Raw genomic sequence first — 15,101 nt, 5'->3', positions numbered from 1 at the left:
CCTCTCTAAGCCTCGGCTTTTTTTATCTGTGGTTTGAGGAGACCCACACCACCTTCTGCCACCCACATTTTAGAGATGCTTTAAGACTCAAATGAGTCTCAGATGTGACATTAACCTATTCTGTGACCTGCTAAAGGACCGTATTAATGTACGAGATGCTTACAGTAATCATGATGGCTAACATGTATTGCTTCCTGAGCTCCTAATGTGAGCGCTATGCCCCCAGGCACTGTTCTGAGCATTCTGCATGGTCAACTCATGAAATACTCACAACAACCTATGACAGAGGATTATTATGATCCCTGTTTTGTAGATAAAAGAACAGAGGCACAGAGGATTTAGGTAATTTGTTCAAGACCTCCCAGCTAGGGGCAGAGCTGGGCTATAACCCCAGGCAGGCAGGGAGTATCTGTGGCTGCAGTGAAGGAAAGGGGGGTGGGAGTGATGGAAAGGGGGATGGGAGTGAAGGGCTGTGAGCATAAATCTAGTAACTTGAGACCATCTTTTGGGACAGCAAACAAAGGAGAAGGTGAAGCTTCTGATTCAACTGGCTGATAGCTTTGTGGAAAAAGGCCACATTCATGCCACAGAGATCAGGAAATGGGTGACCACGGTGGACAAGCATTACAGAGACTTCTCCCTGAGGATGGGAAAATACCGGTACTCTCTGGAGAAAGCACTAGGCGTCAACACGGAGGTAGGCATGGGGTTGCCCAGCTGGGACATCCTCCCTTCTCATCTCTGGGCACCGCTCCTCTCATTACCATGGAGGAAAGTGGGCTTTCCGGAACAGTCTTTCTGAGCTCTTGACCCCTAGAACACTTGCCTTGTGTGATTTTTCTAGTCGGGGGGATGGATTTTGATGAGCCATTGGCCTTCAGCCCCTCATGATTAATGCTAAATAACAGAACTGGCTGGCCGGCGCTGGGGCCCGTGGCCACAGAACAGAGTTTTTCCGTGTGTAGAGTTAACTGTTGACTTTGAGGACTAAACCCTTTACCTTGGCTTCATCAGTGCCATCTTCCACCCAATTATGTTAATCAGCAAATGTTAGGGTCCCCAAGATGTATAATAGTGTTCTTTCAGGAGTAAGGGATGCAATTGTGCAAAGGCTATTGGGCATTTCAACTGAAAAGTTTGCCAAGAATCAAGGGAACACTGACTTTCAATCTCTTCTTTGTAATAGAGGTCAGTAACCTATGAATTAAGAGCTAAATATAGGCTATCAGTTTAATCCTAGGATTTCTAATTCTTAAATCTTTAAATAGACTGATGCTCTGAAGCAGAACAGACTAGAGAGTGAACTGGTTAAACCACTAAATTGGGAGAAATAATAATACCTCCCCTAGGCTTTAAATGGTGAGTTTTTTTCCTGAAGGTTTCCATCCTGTATAAATACAAAACAGTGTTTGAAATAAGCAGGGATGGGCAAATTTAATAATCGTTCTATCATTTAGCTTTCTCTTTCCAAGGGAAGTTGCTTTTTTTAAATAAAAATACTGGCTTTTATTATTTTCCTTTGACAAATGAAAGTTTTCTTATATCTGTATGTATTTCTGTTGCACATCTATTTTAATGGTTAATAACCAATTTTAGACGTGTGTGTGTGTGTATACATTTAGATTAATCAGAACTAAAGTCATTGGGGAAATATGACACTAATTATTAAATGTGTTTATTTTTTTCCTTGCCATGGATATTAGCCGTGACCATTTTATACCTTTCTTAATTGAAAAAAAAAAATTTCATGAAGAAGAGGACCTGTAGGTGGACATTTGTGGGATTCCCTGTCTTTTCAACCTGCTCCCTTGTATCTTCCTCTCTTTTTGCCTTCTACCACCTCCCCTGACTTTGATGAGTTCCTCTCCCAAGGCATCTCCAAGGTGACCTCTGCGATCTCTCTCTGTGTAGGACAATAAGGACCTAGAGCTGGACATCATCCCAGCAAGCCTTTCAGATCGTGAGGTCAAGCTGCGGGACGCCAACCACGAAGTCAATGAAGAGAAGCGGAAGTCAGCCCGGAAGAAAGAGTATGTTTTGGGGAGCTTCTACCCACGTAGCAAGCTCCTCATGACTATGCTTGGTTTTCACTGCTACATGTTCCTTTGTATAGCTTCATGTGTCCTCCTGACCACCCACAGAGGTTGGAATAGACAGACATGATGCTTCCACCCACATTTCACACTAATCAAGAATTATAGAGCATTAGATAGTGGAAACAATGAACCATGTCCACCTTAAAAACCACTTTGTGATGGCTCTGCTTTCTTTATATTGGTGTTAGAAAGTTACACATACCCAGCGATCTTTGCAAGAGCTTTATGAGAATATTTTGAAAGATTCCTTTTGGGTAGCACTGGGAAAAAAAGTAGTATGTCCTAAAATTAAGAAGCCCAATGTAGTTGGTCTTATCAAAATAAGGTAGGAAAACAGGTCCCTTGGAGCTGGAGAAACTGAAGCTGTTCTGCAAAGTCCAGAGCTTGTGTTTTATCTGGGGAGTGTATTAGTTTATTTGGGCTGCTGTAACAAAGTATGACAAATTGGATGGCTTCAGTAACAGAAATACAATGCTTCACAGCTCTGGAGACTAGAAGTCTGAGATCAAAGTGTTGGCAGGTCTGGTCCCTCTGAGGGCTGGGAGGGAAGGATTTGTTCCAGGTCTTTCTCCTTACCTCTAGATTGCTGGCTACAGGTATACATGGCATTCTTCCTGAATATATACCTATATCCAGATTTCTCCTTTTTAATGACACCCGTCACTTTAAAATAGGGGCCTACCCTTTTCCAGTATAACCCAATCTTAACTGTTTACATTTGTAAAGGACTGTTTCTAAATAAGGTTACATTTTCAGGTACTAGGGTTTGGGACTTTAACATATGAATGGGGGACGGGGTGGCACAATTCAGCCTATAACAGGAAGGGAAATAAAGAGCCTGTACTTGGCCAAATCTTCCTGTTGCACTCTCTCTGGGACACCAAATAGCCAGAGGATGGGAAAGGACAGCTGGAAAAGAAAACAAAATGGGGTGGAGGGCAATGGAGCTGAATTATGAAGAAGACAGGTTAAACTTCAGGAAGCAGATGGAGAAAAAGGGACAAGGTAGAGGAATACCAGAAACCCAAGGCAGTGAAACAAAGACAACTTCTTAAGGCATGTCAGATTATGTCCCTTCTGATTTTCCTTCTTACCTTATTTACCAAACACCGGCAACGTGTAAGAAACTTTGCTTATATGGTCTTATTTAATCCTTGTGACAACCCAGTGTGGTCAGCTGTTTTATAAGTAAGGAGTCCAAGGCTTGGAAAGCCAGTCCTACTTCCAGTAAATGACAAAATAATAATTCAGTTTCTATTTGTCTGACTTCAAAGCTCATGCCCTTTCCACTCTTCCAATAGCATAGAATAGTAAGAGAATGGCTAATGAACTCCTGCAAAAGGGAGGGTTTTTTTGAATCACTACTTTAATATTAATGGAAAGATCATTGCTAGCACAATGGATTACCTTAAGGAAAATCCTACAAAGACAAAGGTCCGGAAAAAGATGCTGCCCATTTTCATATTTCTTGTGAAATTTCCAACAGGGGACACTTTGGGGCTAATCATTCTCAAAATTTTCATGTGAAGACCAAGATACCTATAAGTAGCGGTTTTCATTATGAGCTACCATGAAAAGCTGACATCGCCTAAGATCAATGTATAAATCTATACATTGGCTCAGTTAGATATTACTACATCACATGTCAGCTAAGAAGCACCATTTATAGAAAAAATCTGTGAAAGAAAGCAAATGAAGTCGGTACGCTACAATGAAGGCAGGCATCATCAGTGTAATAACTGCCCGGGAACATCCTGTTGTTCAGGGGCCCAAGAGGAAGGGAGCCCTCTCCTTGCAGGTGCGGAGCTCAAGCTTTCCTTTAGGGGAGACTGAAGAGCAGTCACAACATCCTTAACTTGTGCTCTGCGGTGCGGGTAATAAGCGAGCCCGCTTCGAAATTGTGTCCAAGCATACATGGTAATGTAGGCCAGAGGTCAGCAAACTGTGGCCCACAGGCCAAATCTGACCCCCCTACCTGTTTCATAGGGCAACATTGTTTTTTATATTTTTCAATGGTTGAAAAAATACCAGAAGAAAAATATTTCACAGCGTGAAAATTAGATGAAACTCCGTTGTGTCCATAAATAAAGTCTTGTTGGAACACAGCAACACTTACCTAGTTATTTATTTATTTTTACATAGAGTCCATGGCTCCTTTCACATTCAAGCAGCAAAGTGGAGTGGTTATGATAGAGACTTAAGGGCCCACGAATATTTACTGTCTAGCTCTTTACAGACGAAGTTTGCTACCCGCCAGCCTCCGTGGCGGCGTCTGGGGCATGGGCAAACCTGGCTTAACTGATGGGATTGCAGAGCATTTTGGTAAAAGTCAGCAGTTCTGTTGAACATAAATCATCATTCCAGGAGCTGTGAGCGGAAGACAGGCAGCTAAGAAATGAATATAAGTGGTACCGCGTGCTTCTGCACGCACGCAAGCACACCCGTGCAACCCAGAGCACATGTGTGTCAACACGGCATGGCACAGCGGTGGAACAGGGGCAGAAAAGGGAGAGAATGTGGAACTAGCTGAACATACCCAGGCTGGAGGGATAAAGAACAAGGGGTCAAGGTGACAGGGGCTCTGAGGAGAATACTCAGAGGCAGGGAGTTTGGAAGAAAGGAAGAGACATGTTGGTAAAGTCGAAAGGTGGGTCGTTCGGGAAAGTCATGAAAGCCGGGGGTAGGGGAGTGAAGTGTGAAGGGAGGGAGGTATTATATCTTGAACCAACGAAAAGCCCGTTTGTTTTCTTCTAGATTCATTATGGCTGAATTGCTGCAGACAGAGAAGGCTTATGTGAGGGACTTACACGAGTGCTTGGAGGTAAGTCTTGCAGTCATTAGTGCACAGCTGTATTAGAAAAATGACAGCCTTGCCAGTGTCAAGTCCTTGAGAGAAGCTCAGTTGCTCTTTGTCTTCTCCCAGAGCTTCACAAATAAAAGCCGACAGAGGAAATCTTGCTCCCAGAGTCAGTAGTAATTGCCTGGGAGCTTAAAATGCTTTTGAAAAGAAACTTTTCTCAGACTGGAGCTGGACCCAGCAAAAACTTACAGGAGACTTAAATTCTAAGTAAAAACCATGACATGGTCAATGAACTTCAGTTGAGTCTGCAAATCTGTACCCGCTGACCCCCACCCAACACACTTTTAACCACACATATTTAATAAGTAAGAGGGATGTGGAGTTTTTGCTTTGGTGAAGCTCAGGATGTGAGTTTTCCTGGCAACGGTTGAAAATAATAGAACATTTGGGTGTTCTTTCTCCCTGTTCTGGGTATCTCACCATCTCACATTCCACACTCCACATGCAAGCCTGGTCTGAGTCTTACCCCTCCAGTGTGAAGACCTGTTTACTTTGTTTGCATTTTGTAGTTCTTGCCTGTGATGAAGCTGTTGCTGTCTTACAGACCTACCTGTGGGAAATGACGAGCGGCGTGGAGGAGATCCCCGCCGGGATCCTTAATAAGGAACATGTCATCTTTGGCAACATCCAGGAGATCTACGATTTTCATAACAAGTAGGTTGATGGAGGGTTTCCCCAGAGCATACGTAGGGCCGTGAATGCCCATCATCAGGGCTTTCCAATGAGTGGGTCCAAGCTGATTGGTAAATCCTACCTGGTGAATTGTCTTAGTCAGTTGCTCAGACTTTTTTCTCACTCAACCCTCTTTCTCCACAATTGTCCAAAGTCACTTGTAGATAGTGACATCAAGTCTTCAGCAGTGTCGTCCCAGGTCTCCTTAGGGACCTAACTGGCAACACCTTCATATCCAATCGGGGTGATCACCAAGCTCCGAGGAGATAAAAGTAGCGACTCCTCAGTGAAACCATAGGAAATTCTGACATGCATCTAAGGCTCATCATTCTTCCCTGTGGGCCTTGGGTTTCAAATTCCATTTTTTTGTTTTGTTTTGTTTTCAACCTAAATACTTCCTCCATTCCTTAGCTACTTCATCATCCCCAACATCAACCAAAAAAAAAAAAAAAAAGAAAGAAAGAAAGTAAATATATAGATAGATAAGCAAAATACCTAATGGAACACATTTCTTGACAGCTTATAGGGGAGAACGTCAATCGGCCCTCTGTGTGTTGTTGAGATGAGTCGAACCATAGAGCCCTAAAGCCTCGCACTTCAGTTTGTTTGGCTCCCAATTTAAGGGTCTTTTCTACAGCAAACTACACACGTTCCATTGTTCACAGAGTCAGCCAGAGCATTGGTTGGTTAGTTATAGACCCAATTAACGCAAATAACTCAGATTTCAAAATGCAAAGACAGGGAATCTGAAGACACAGGATTAAGTGTAAAGTACTAGAGCTCTCTCGGGACCTTGTCTCAGAAAGGGGCCAAGAGGTAGAGCTTCAGTGTTGTAGGACACAGTTCAGAGAAAGTCCTGTGGTGAGGCTCGTCAAGGCATTTACTGAGATAAAACCACCAGCCCCAAGAGTTCCTGGTGAGACCCTCACCCCCTGTGTAGGGGTGAGGCAAGCCTCTAGAACAGCATTCTCCAATACAGTGTTCTGCTGTAATGGAAATGGCCCACATTTGGGCTGGTCAGTCTGATAGCCACTAGACATGCATGGCCCTTCAACACTTAAGTGACCTGTGCTTCTGAGAACTGAATATTTAATTTTATTCAATTTAATAAATTTAGATGGCAAATGGCTATCAGAGTAGACAGCCCAGCTGTAGAAAATAAGACCTCAGTGTGGACCTTTGCTAGGAATGACTGGGAGCAAGCAAAATTTTGGTACAAAATGATCCTGGGCTCTAAAAGGTCTAAATAAGACGTGGAGACCCACTCTTCTCTCATTGACCCTCTTATGTCGTCAAATGGCATCAGTTTTAAAAGAACACCAAATGTGCAGCTTCTGTGACATCTTAACCTGTCAGACTGTGAAACCAGTCATTTCTAGGAGGAAAAAAAAACCTTCCAACTTTCTGGAGTACTTAATAAAAGTTCCAGGTACTTGTTCTTCTTCTTCTTCTTCTTTTTTTTTTTTTTTTTTGTTCTGTTGTTATTAAATCACAAATTTTAGCATTCTCCATTTGGTTTGTCTGGAAATCTCCAGACGTAGAAATATTCTTTCCTCATGGCTCTTTAATAAGATCCCAGTAAAGCCATTCTTGACCACTAAGCCCCCAGTTCTGTCCTCTGAATCCTGCTCAGCATTACCCCATCTCCCCCAGAATATCTGAGAAGACATTGGACTGGTAAGCAGTAAGGCAGGGTGCTTTCACTTTTTTGATTTATGGTCTCTGGGATTTAGTCAACAAGTCTCACTTTACCCATATTCTTACCAAAATGACTAAGTATGGAAGCCTAGAGATCACAGCATACACTTCCAGGGAGCCCTGCTTTTGCCAAACCAACGTAGACCAGAAAAGAATATTCATGTAAAAATGGACCAGTTGTAACAAAGTATCTACCGCTTACTCTTGTTTCATGATACCACGCTAATAAGCCATAGTAAGCAGTGTATAATTTTTAAACAGCTGAAATAGCTACCAGTGGCAAAGTATAGTTCTCAGAAGCCCTTAAAAAAAAAAAAATCAAGCCACATGGAAGCCTACATTCTGTAGAAGAATAAATGTAATTATCAAGAACACAGCTACCCAGCCAAAGTTACCTATTTATAACATTATAAAGAAACAAGAAGAAAATAAAAACCAGCCTTTGAACAGCCAAAAGAGATATCACAAAGATAAAGTTCTTATCTTTTCACAGAAGGACCTTTCTATCCTCCCTAACAGCTACCTTACCTCTAGTTAAATTGTTTAACAGTCTTGTTAGATGGTTAGATCATTTCTAAGACCATAGTAACTTAGTAAATAAGTGTCATGAATTTGAGCAAATACTTTGATATTACCAGCATAAAGTAAAAGAAGGCAGATAAACTGAAAAAAAAAAAAAAAAGAGAGAGAGAGAGAGAAAAGGCAAAAGAACACCCAAAATCCCAGGGGTCAAGGGCTACTCAGTGTTGATGCCAATGATCCTTTATCCCAATATAGAGGCCAACACAGACCGTTATATGCTGTATGCTATCATATAGCATAATAACTGAGATTAGCAATAACCTTGAATAATTAGTATATCCTGCATTAAAAGAAAGGAATTCTGCAAAGCATGTAGAAAGCCCTCCAGCAAAAAAAAAAAAAATTAGTGTTTTAAGTTATTCACAACTTAAAGGAACATCTAAGGAAATAAAGCTGTGTATTAATAATCTATAGGATCTGAAGGCTAAGACTTTTCCATAGTATGTGCTTTCTCCTTACACCATACAAATTTTGATTAACTGGAAAAAAGCATAATACCTCTAATATCACTAATAAATAAGAGCCGAAAAGGCAATGAAGGCAACTTTGAAAATACAGCAAATGTGAACTCCCTGAAAGCTCCATGTCTTTTAAGGCCTAGCTCTGCCCCACAGTGCACTTTAAATCAGTGTTTGTTGGGTAGATAGATGGATGGATGGACGAATGGACACAGACTAAAAATAGAATGAGTTTACAGACCTGTGGTCTAGTGCCATAATTAGGTCTTCTGTTTGTGAAGGTCTCAAAATAGGGAAAACTCTTAGGTATGATTTTTTCCCCATCACTGCCAGATCCTTAACAGTTACAACATTAATAGCAAAGTAATATCCGAATGAAGGAGTTTCCTGGGGTTGGCTTCTGAGTATCAGTCTTGCTTTATGTGTGTAGTTGACACATCGTGTTACATTAGCTGCAGGTGTACAACATGCTGCTTTGATGGGCTTATATTGCTATGCTGACCACAGACATAACTACCATCTGTCACCGTGCAACACACTTACAATGTCATTGACTGTGTTTCCTATGCTGTGCCTCTCATGCCTGTGATGTCCTCATTCCACAGCTGGGGGCCTGGATCTCCCCCTTCTCTTCACCCGTTTTGCCCTTGTTCCATACCCCTCCTTCTGGCAACCATCAGTTTGTTCTCTATATTTACAGCTCTGATTCTGGTTTTTGTTGTTTATTCATTTGGCTTTTTTTTCAGATTCCACAAATGAGTAAAATCATATGGTATTTGTCTTTCTTCATCTGACTTATTTCATTTAGCATAATATCCTCTAGGTCTGTTTGTTGTTGTAAATGGCACAGTCTCGTCCTTTTTTACAGCTGTGTAATATTTCTGTCTGTGTGTGTGTGCATGCGTGTGTGTGTGTGTGTGTGTGTGTACCATATCTTCCTTATTCATCTATTGATGGACTCTTAGGTCACTTACTTATCTTGGCTTATTATTATTGTAAATAATACTGCAGTAAACATAGGGCTGCATATATATTTTCCAATTAGTGTTTTCATTTTCTTTGAGTAAAGACTCAGTGGTGGAATTATTGGGTCATGTGGTATTTCTATTTTTAATTTTTTGAGGAGCCTCCATATGATTTCCCATAGTGGCTGCACCGATTTATATTCCCACCAATAGTCCACTAGGGTTCCTTTTTCTCCAAATCCTCACCAACAATTGTTATTTCTCCTTTAAAAAAAATGATTTTATTTATATGAGATAGAGAGTGAGAGAAAGAGCATGAGTGGAGGGCAGAGGGAGTGAACAGGGAGCTCAATGCAGGCTCGATCCCAGGACCTTGGGACCATGACCTGAGTGGCAGGCAAATGCTTAACTGACTGAGCCATGCAAGTGCCCCTCCTCTTTTTTATTTTATCCATTCTGACAGGTGTAAGGTGGTATCTCATTGTGGTTTTGATTTGCATTTCCCTGATGATGAGTGATATTGAATACCTTATCATGTTGTCTTTGGCCATCTGTATGTTTTCTTTAAAAAATATTTATTCAGCTCCTCTGCCTATTTTTTTTATTGAATTGTTTGGGGGGGGTGATGTTGAGTTGTATAAATTATGTATTTTGGATACAAACTTCCCGGGAGCTTCTTAATGGGAGGACCATACGACAATCTAAACACCTGTTTGCTTTTCAGGAATAGTTATGAAGTAGTCACTTTTTAACGTGAAAACATCCAAAGGTTCTTTTTAACCCCAATTATTTGCCTCTTCACCAAGTTACTGTTAAGTGCTATCTAACAACAAACCCACTTCTCTCATTTCTAGTGCACAGCTCAGGTTGTCTTCTTATAGTCCAGAGAGTGAGGGAAGGAGGGTGGAGGGGGGGGAAGGCTGGAAGGCCAAGAGATGGAGATTGGCACTACCCGAATGACATAGTTACCTGAGTCACTAGGAAGTTATTACCTAGACCGAGGGCGTTATGGTGAATATGTTACATTTCTCAGCTAATTAGTATTGATCTTGTAAATGGTGTCACATTGAAAAATGACAACCAGGATTAGGGGACTGTGTGTGTGTGTGTGTGTGTCTGTGTGTGTGTGTGTGTGAGATCTTTCTCAAGGACCTCTGTCTGTACAGATAGTAAATGGAGAAATTATCAAGCACCAAAATTTCTATAAAGAAGAGCAATTCAACATGTAAAATTTACCACCTACAAGTGGTGGTTTTAACTGAAGTTGGAGGTTTGAGTGGAATGATACTCAGTTTTTACCCTCTGCTCTTCCCATTTTCATACTATGTCTCCTTTTTATAGAATCATAAAGATAAGGAAACTTAGACACACAGGACCTAAATCCATTTCTATTATATTTTGCCAAGCATTCTAGGAGCTCTCAGATAAGATAGCATATTCCATAAATAGATCCCCCAAACAGTAGTGGATTTTTTTTTTAAATACAGTCTCCCCACTTGGACTAACCTACAACTTGTGATTAAAAAAAAAAAAAATTCTCTTTCAGTTTGCCTTGATGATTAGATTTTCAGCTTCAGTAAGAACAGCTGTTTAAAATGCTTATCACTTTCAGTTAAATCTGAACTTTACTTTTTGGTTTTCAGTTATTTTTCTGTTATTTGCATGGGAGTCCTAGCAATAACATTTTTATAAAATCTCTGCTGTCAGGGCTCCGAGGGTCATCCTCACCACCAAGTACAACTCTCTTCATTTATAGTTAAGGATGTTGAGACCCAGAGAGGAGCCAGACTTACCCAGTAGTGGAACACCCTCTCCCCCTTTAAAGATTAGGTGTGGATTCTGGGGGTCTCTGCTCTCACCTCTCCCCCCACTCCGTAGACCATCAGCCGGGACTGCCAAAGCTGGTTGGTTTGATTCATATCTAACTAGCTTCTCTGTGGATGTTTGAGGCATACTTCAGCCCATTACTTCTGCAGGTATGTCATCCAGGTCCTACACCTTTACGATAATTACCTGAAACAGGTCATTTTTCAGCAAGTGTTGGAAAAGCAAGTGAAGGACCTACAACCAGGGCCAGAAATCCTGGATACTTCTTCTTTTCAGGCTTGGCCAGAAGCTAAGATTTGGGCTAGGCCTCCACCCATTGTACTCCCAGCCCAGCATTCCTGGGCTCAGGACTGAGGGAAAAGGGCCAGAGCTATGGGGGGCTAAGTTGGGAGCACCAGCCAGGCCAAGGTCAGCCGAGCAGGACAGCAGGTAGCCAGGGTGAGCCAGGAGCGAGGCTGATGTACAGCAGGGCAGGGGAGAGCTGGGGGAAGTGATGGGAAATGCCAGGGAACAACTGGACCAGGCCCATATTTCCATCATCTTCCCAGAGTTCCCTCTTGGGCCAGCCCCGTGCTAGTTTGGAGCTAGAACTGGTACCAAGTGATGAATCAAACCCAGGCTCTCTGCCCCCAAGGCATGGGAATTATTATTACAGGTACTGTGTTCAGGGGGTGGGAAGCACACATGCAGTTAAAAGGAGCAAAGAAAATGGCCTCAGTTGGAAAATAGGAAAGGCCTCACAGAAGGGAGGGCATTTAAGATGGGATTTAAATAACTGGTAGGATTTCTACAGCCAGGGATGGCTGCCTTAATGATGGAGGGAAGTTTGAACAAAGGCCTTTCTAGGGAGGAGAGTGGCCAAGTCTAGCAAGGAGGCTGACAGAGGCCACCGGGAGGAGTTTGTGAGTCAGTCTCAACCCTGGGTCAGGGGTAAGGCGAGGTTCGGCCCTCCCACCGCCAGTTCAGCCATGTCTTGTCACCTGTGAGACTGATGTAGAGGAAGGGAGAGATGGAGGGTAGAGGTAGTTGGGGTCAGAAATGGTGGTGGGGGGAGGCGCAGAGGAAGGGATGGGAGCGAGAGTGAGGAGGGTGAGAGGGATTAAATACCTAGATAGAGGAGAAGTGAGGGAGAACAGTGAAGTGGGTGGATAACAAGGGGAAGAAGAGGAAGAGGGAGAGGAGGGAGGGCAGAAGCAGTCAGGGAGGTTAGAGGCAGAAGGGAGTGTGGGGAGAGATGGATAGAGACCCAGACCTCTCGAGGGCTATCATTCTATTTTGGTTTTGAGGTTTTGTTTTTTTTTTAAGATTTAATTTATCTGTTGGAGGGGGGCACAACTGGGAGAGCAGCAGGCAGAGGGAGAAGCAGGGTCCTCACTGAGCAAGGAGCCTGATATAGGACTTGATCCCAGGACCCTGGGATCATCACATGAGCCAAAGGCAGACACTTAACCAACTGAGCCACCCAGGCATCCCCACCATCACATCTGGATGGGAAAATCAGCAAGATGTTTATTAAACATTTTTTTCATCGTAAGCCATAGAAAAAGATAATATGTTATGTCCTGAGACGCACATGCTTATATATAATAGGGAAATTAAGTTTTTCAGAATAACATCCTCACTGTGTGCGATACATTCTGATATTTGGGTTAGGTTCTGTTTCTCTTTCTCCTTCCCCTTTTTTAATGCTAGTTTCCACCCCCTAAATTAACACAAGCCCTAGAAACAGGAGCTGCAGCTACAAGGTGAGGAGCTAACTCCACCCAGTGGCGAGAGCAGGGATGTGCAGCCTACAGCCCAGTCTACAGAGCACACTGCAGGCCACTGCTTTCTCCTTCGCTTCTCCTCTCGTTTCCCAACACACACCCTTGCTTAAAAAATGCTTCTTCAATGCTTCTATGCTCTTCTCCCATCCAAGTGCTCTTGATGTTAGTTTTATCCCATTTCCAGAAATCACAGAATTACAAAATATGAAAGCCTGGGAAAAAACCTTTCAAGATAATCTAGTTCTGTTCCTCTCCCTTGTGTATTACAGGCACTGGAGCTTACAAGGGTTTGTGACCTGCCCAAGCCTATTGGTAGCACAGCCAAAGATTCCAGGTCTTCATAACTTCCCATTACATCACATTGTCACTTTCTTGATATTCAAAGGTCAGGGAAAGACCTGCTGGAGTTTTTCTTGGGCCCTAAACCCATACCTTGATATGCCTGTATGGGATTGTAGGTCTCACCCCACCCATCAGAAGGGCCCTATAAAACTTTACCTGTGGCTTTGTTGTTGGTCGTGGTTTTTTCAGTCAGCTGCCAACACTGCTGCTGTTATAGGTGTTGGGACATCCCAAGGCAAGACATACTCTAAACATTCAGTTGGATGTATCAAAGTCATGTTAATTTTAGTTGTACAAACCGACTGCTTAGTACCCATGCCTAGTTGCTGAACAGCACATTAAGGGACATGAATAACATTCCATGGGAGGTTAACTTTTTAATATTTATTTTAACATTAAACCTGTTACATATCTATGTAGGAACTTTTTGCTTCCTCTGATCACACAAGTTAAACGCAATTAGGAGGTATTAACAAAACATGTTCAACAGGTAGCAGGGCAGCAAGGTAAAGTACCCCTTGAAGTTGGAGCCTGAGGGTGGGAAATATGTGGAGTGGAATTCCAGCCCTGCACACACCTCCCCTTCATCTCTCATCCAGGCTGAAGTTCCTGGTGTGGATGGAGGGACAGAGAAGGGCGACTCTCATGGCTCAGCCTAGGTGATCAAACTTGACGGCCACACTTCCACAAACCCGCCCACACCTTCCCTGGAGTGCACATGGCTCTCCTGGGTTTCGTGGTGGTCCCGTGCTTATTAGCTGTCTCAGCCCTTGCCCTCTAGACCCTCTTATGTGCTAGACTCTGAATCTGTCAGTCACAAGTGATTCTTTAGAAATGATGTCTAGCTCCACTTGCATGAAAACAGTAACCCAACCCTGCTTTGATAAGGAGGCAAAGCCCTGGACTTACCTGCAAAGCGGTGAGCAGGAGAGCGCTCTCCCCACCCTACCTTCAGCTTTATCTCTTTATGTATCCTCCTCCCTGTGCTCTTCCTCCTCCTTGCCATAGCCCCTACCCTCATTCCCCTTCTCACCACCTCTGTCGTTCCAACAAGTGCACATGCAGGAGAGGCACACACACGCACATGCGCACACACGCACAACACAAGATCATCAAATACATTCCCCTTTAAATACAGACCGCACCCTTGATGTAAAGAGCCATCTTCTGGACCACGCTGTGAGGCCTCCCATGAAGGATACACTTCTCCAGAAGTGGTGAGACCAGAGACCAAATTTACCTTTGGAGAAAAGAACAAAATCAGAATGACTCAAGGTACTTCTGGAATGGTGCTGTTTCCGTAGTACTTAATCACAAGCCTCAGAAAGCTTTTCTGTCAGTAAATGCTACGGGTTTCATTTCCCAGGAATCTGTATGAAGCCAGAGGGAGGCATTTTCCTCAGAAAGTAACCGCACAAAAATTGCATCATGGTCATTTAATAGAGTAATGACTTCGCTTAGATTTTGACATTTCTTTAAAAGTTTTGTGCACTTCAAAAAGAACCCCAGCCATTCACATAAACACTGAAACTACTTGCTTTGCTTGTTCTCTCATGATTCATTACATTTAATTACTGAGATGGTGAGGACCTAGATGTGGCTATGGAAGAGCCGATGTGTGAAGAGTGTCGTGACCTCTCGTGCTTTCATTTAAACTCATCCTACTTGAAGTAGATGAAATGATATGGATCAGAGTTATGTAATCTACCATCTTCATAAGCTTTACATCAAAAAGCAGAATAGAGTTTAATATTGCTACATGGCCTTCAACAATCACATTGAGATGGTAGTGAATATCTTACTCAAGGTTGTGAATTGATTTGCCTGGCACAACA

The 15,101-nt window shown here is 42.7% G+C and overlaps 1 protein-coding gene across 22 annotated transcripts in view; it reads left to right on the top strand.

Annotated features, from left to right (window-relative positions):
• KALRN (kalirin RhoGEF kinase) overlaps positions 1–15,101 on the top strand; it is a 658,233-nt gene that overhangs the window by 406,787 nt on the left and 236,345 nt on the right. For all 22 annotated transcript variants that reach the window (XM_032869462.1, XM_032869460.1, XM_032869458.1 and 19 more), the window contains exons 22-25: positions 515–697; positions 1,912–2,030; positions 4,851–4,917; positions 5,501–5,610. In XM_032869462.1, the coding sequence (XP_032725353.1) occupies positions 515–697; positions 1,912–2,030; positions 4,851–4,917; positions 5,501–5,610 (479 nt within the window). The remainder of the gene's footprint in view (positions 1–514; positions 698–1,911; positions 2,031–4,850; positions 4,918–5,500; positions 5,611–15,101) is intronic.

Source organism: Lontra canadensis, unplaced genomic scaffold (assembly GCF_010015895.1).
Source record: "Lontra canadensis isolate GAN:19392208 unplaced genomic scaffold, GSC_riverotter_1.0 scaffold38, whole genome shotgun sequence".
Classification (NCBI taxonomy): Eukaryota; Metazoa; Chordata; class Mammalia; order Carnivora; family Mustelidae; genus Lontra; species Lontra canadensis.
This window is presented reverse-complemented; position numbering and strand designations above follow the sequence as displayed.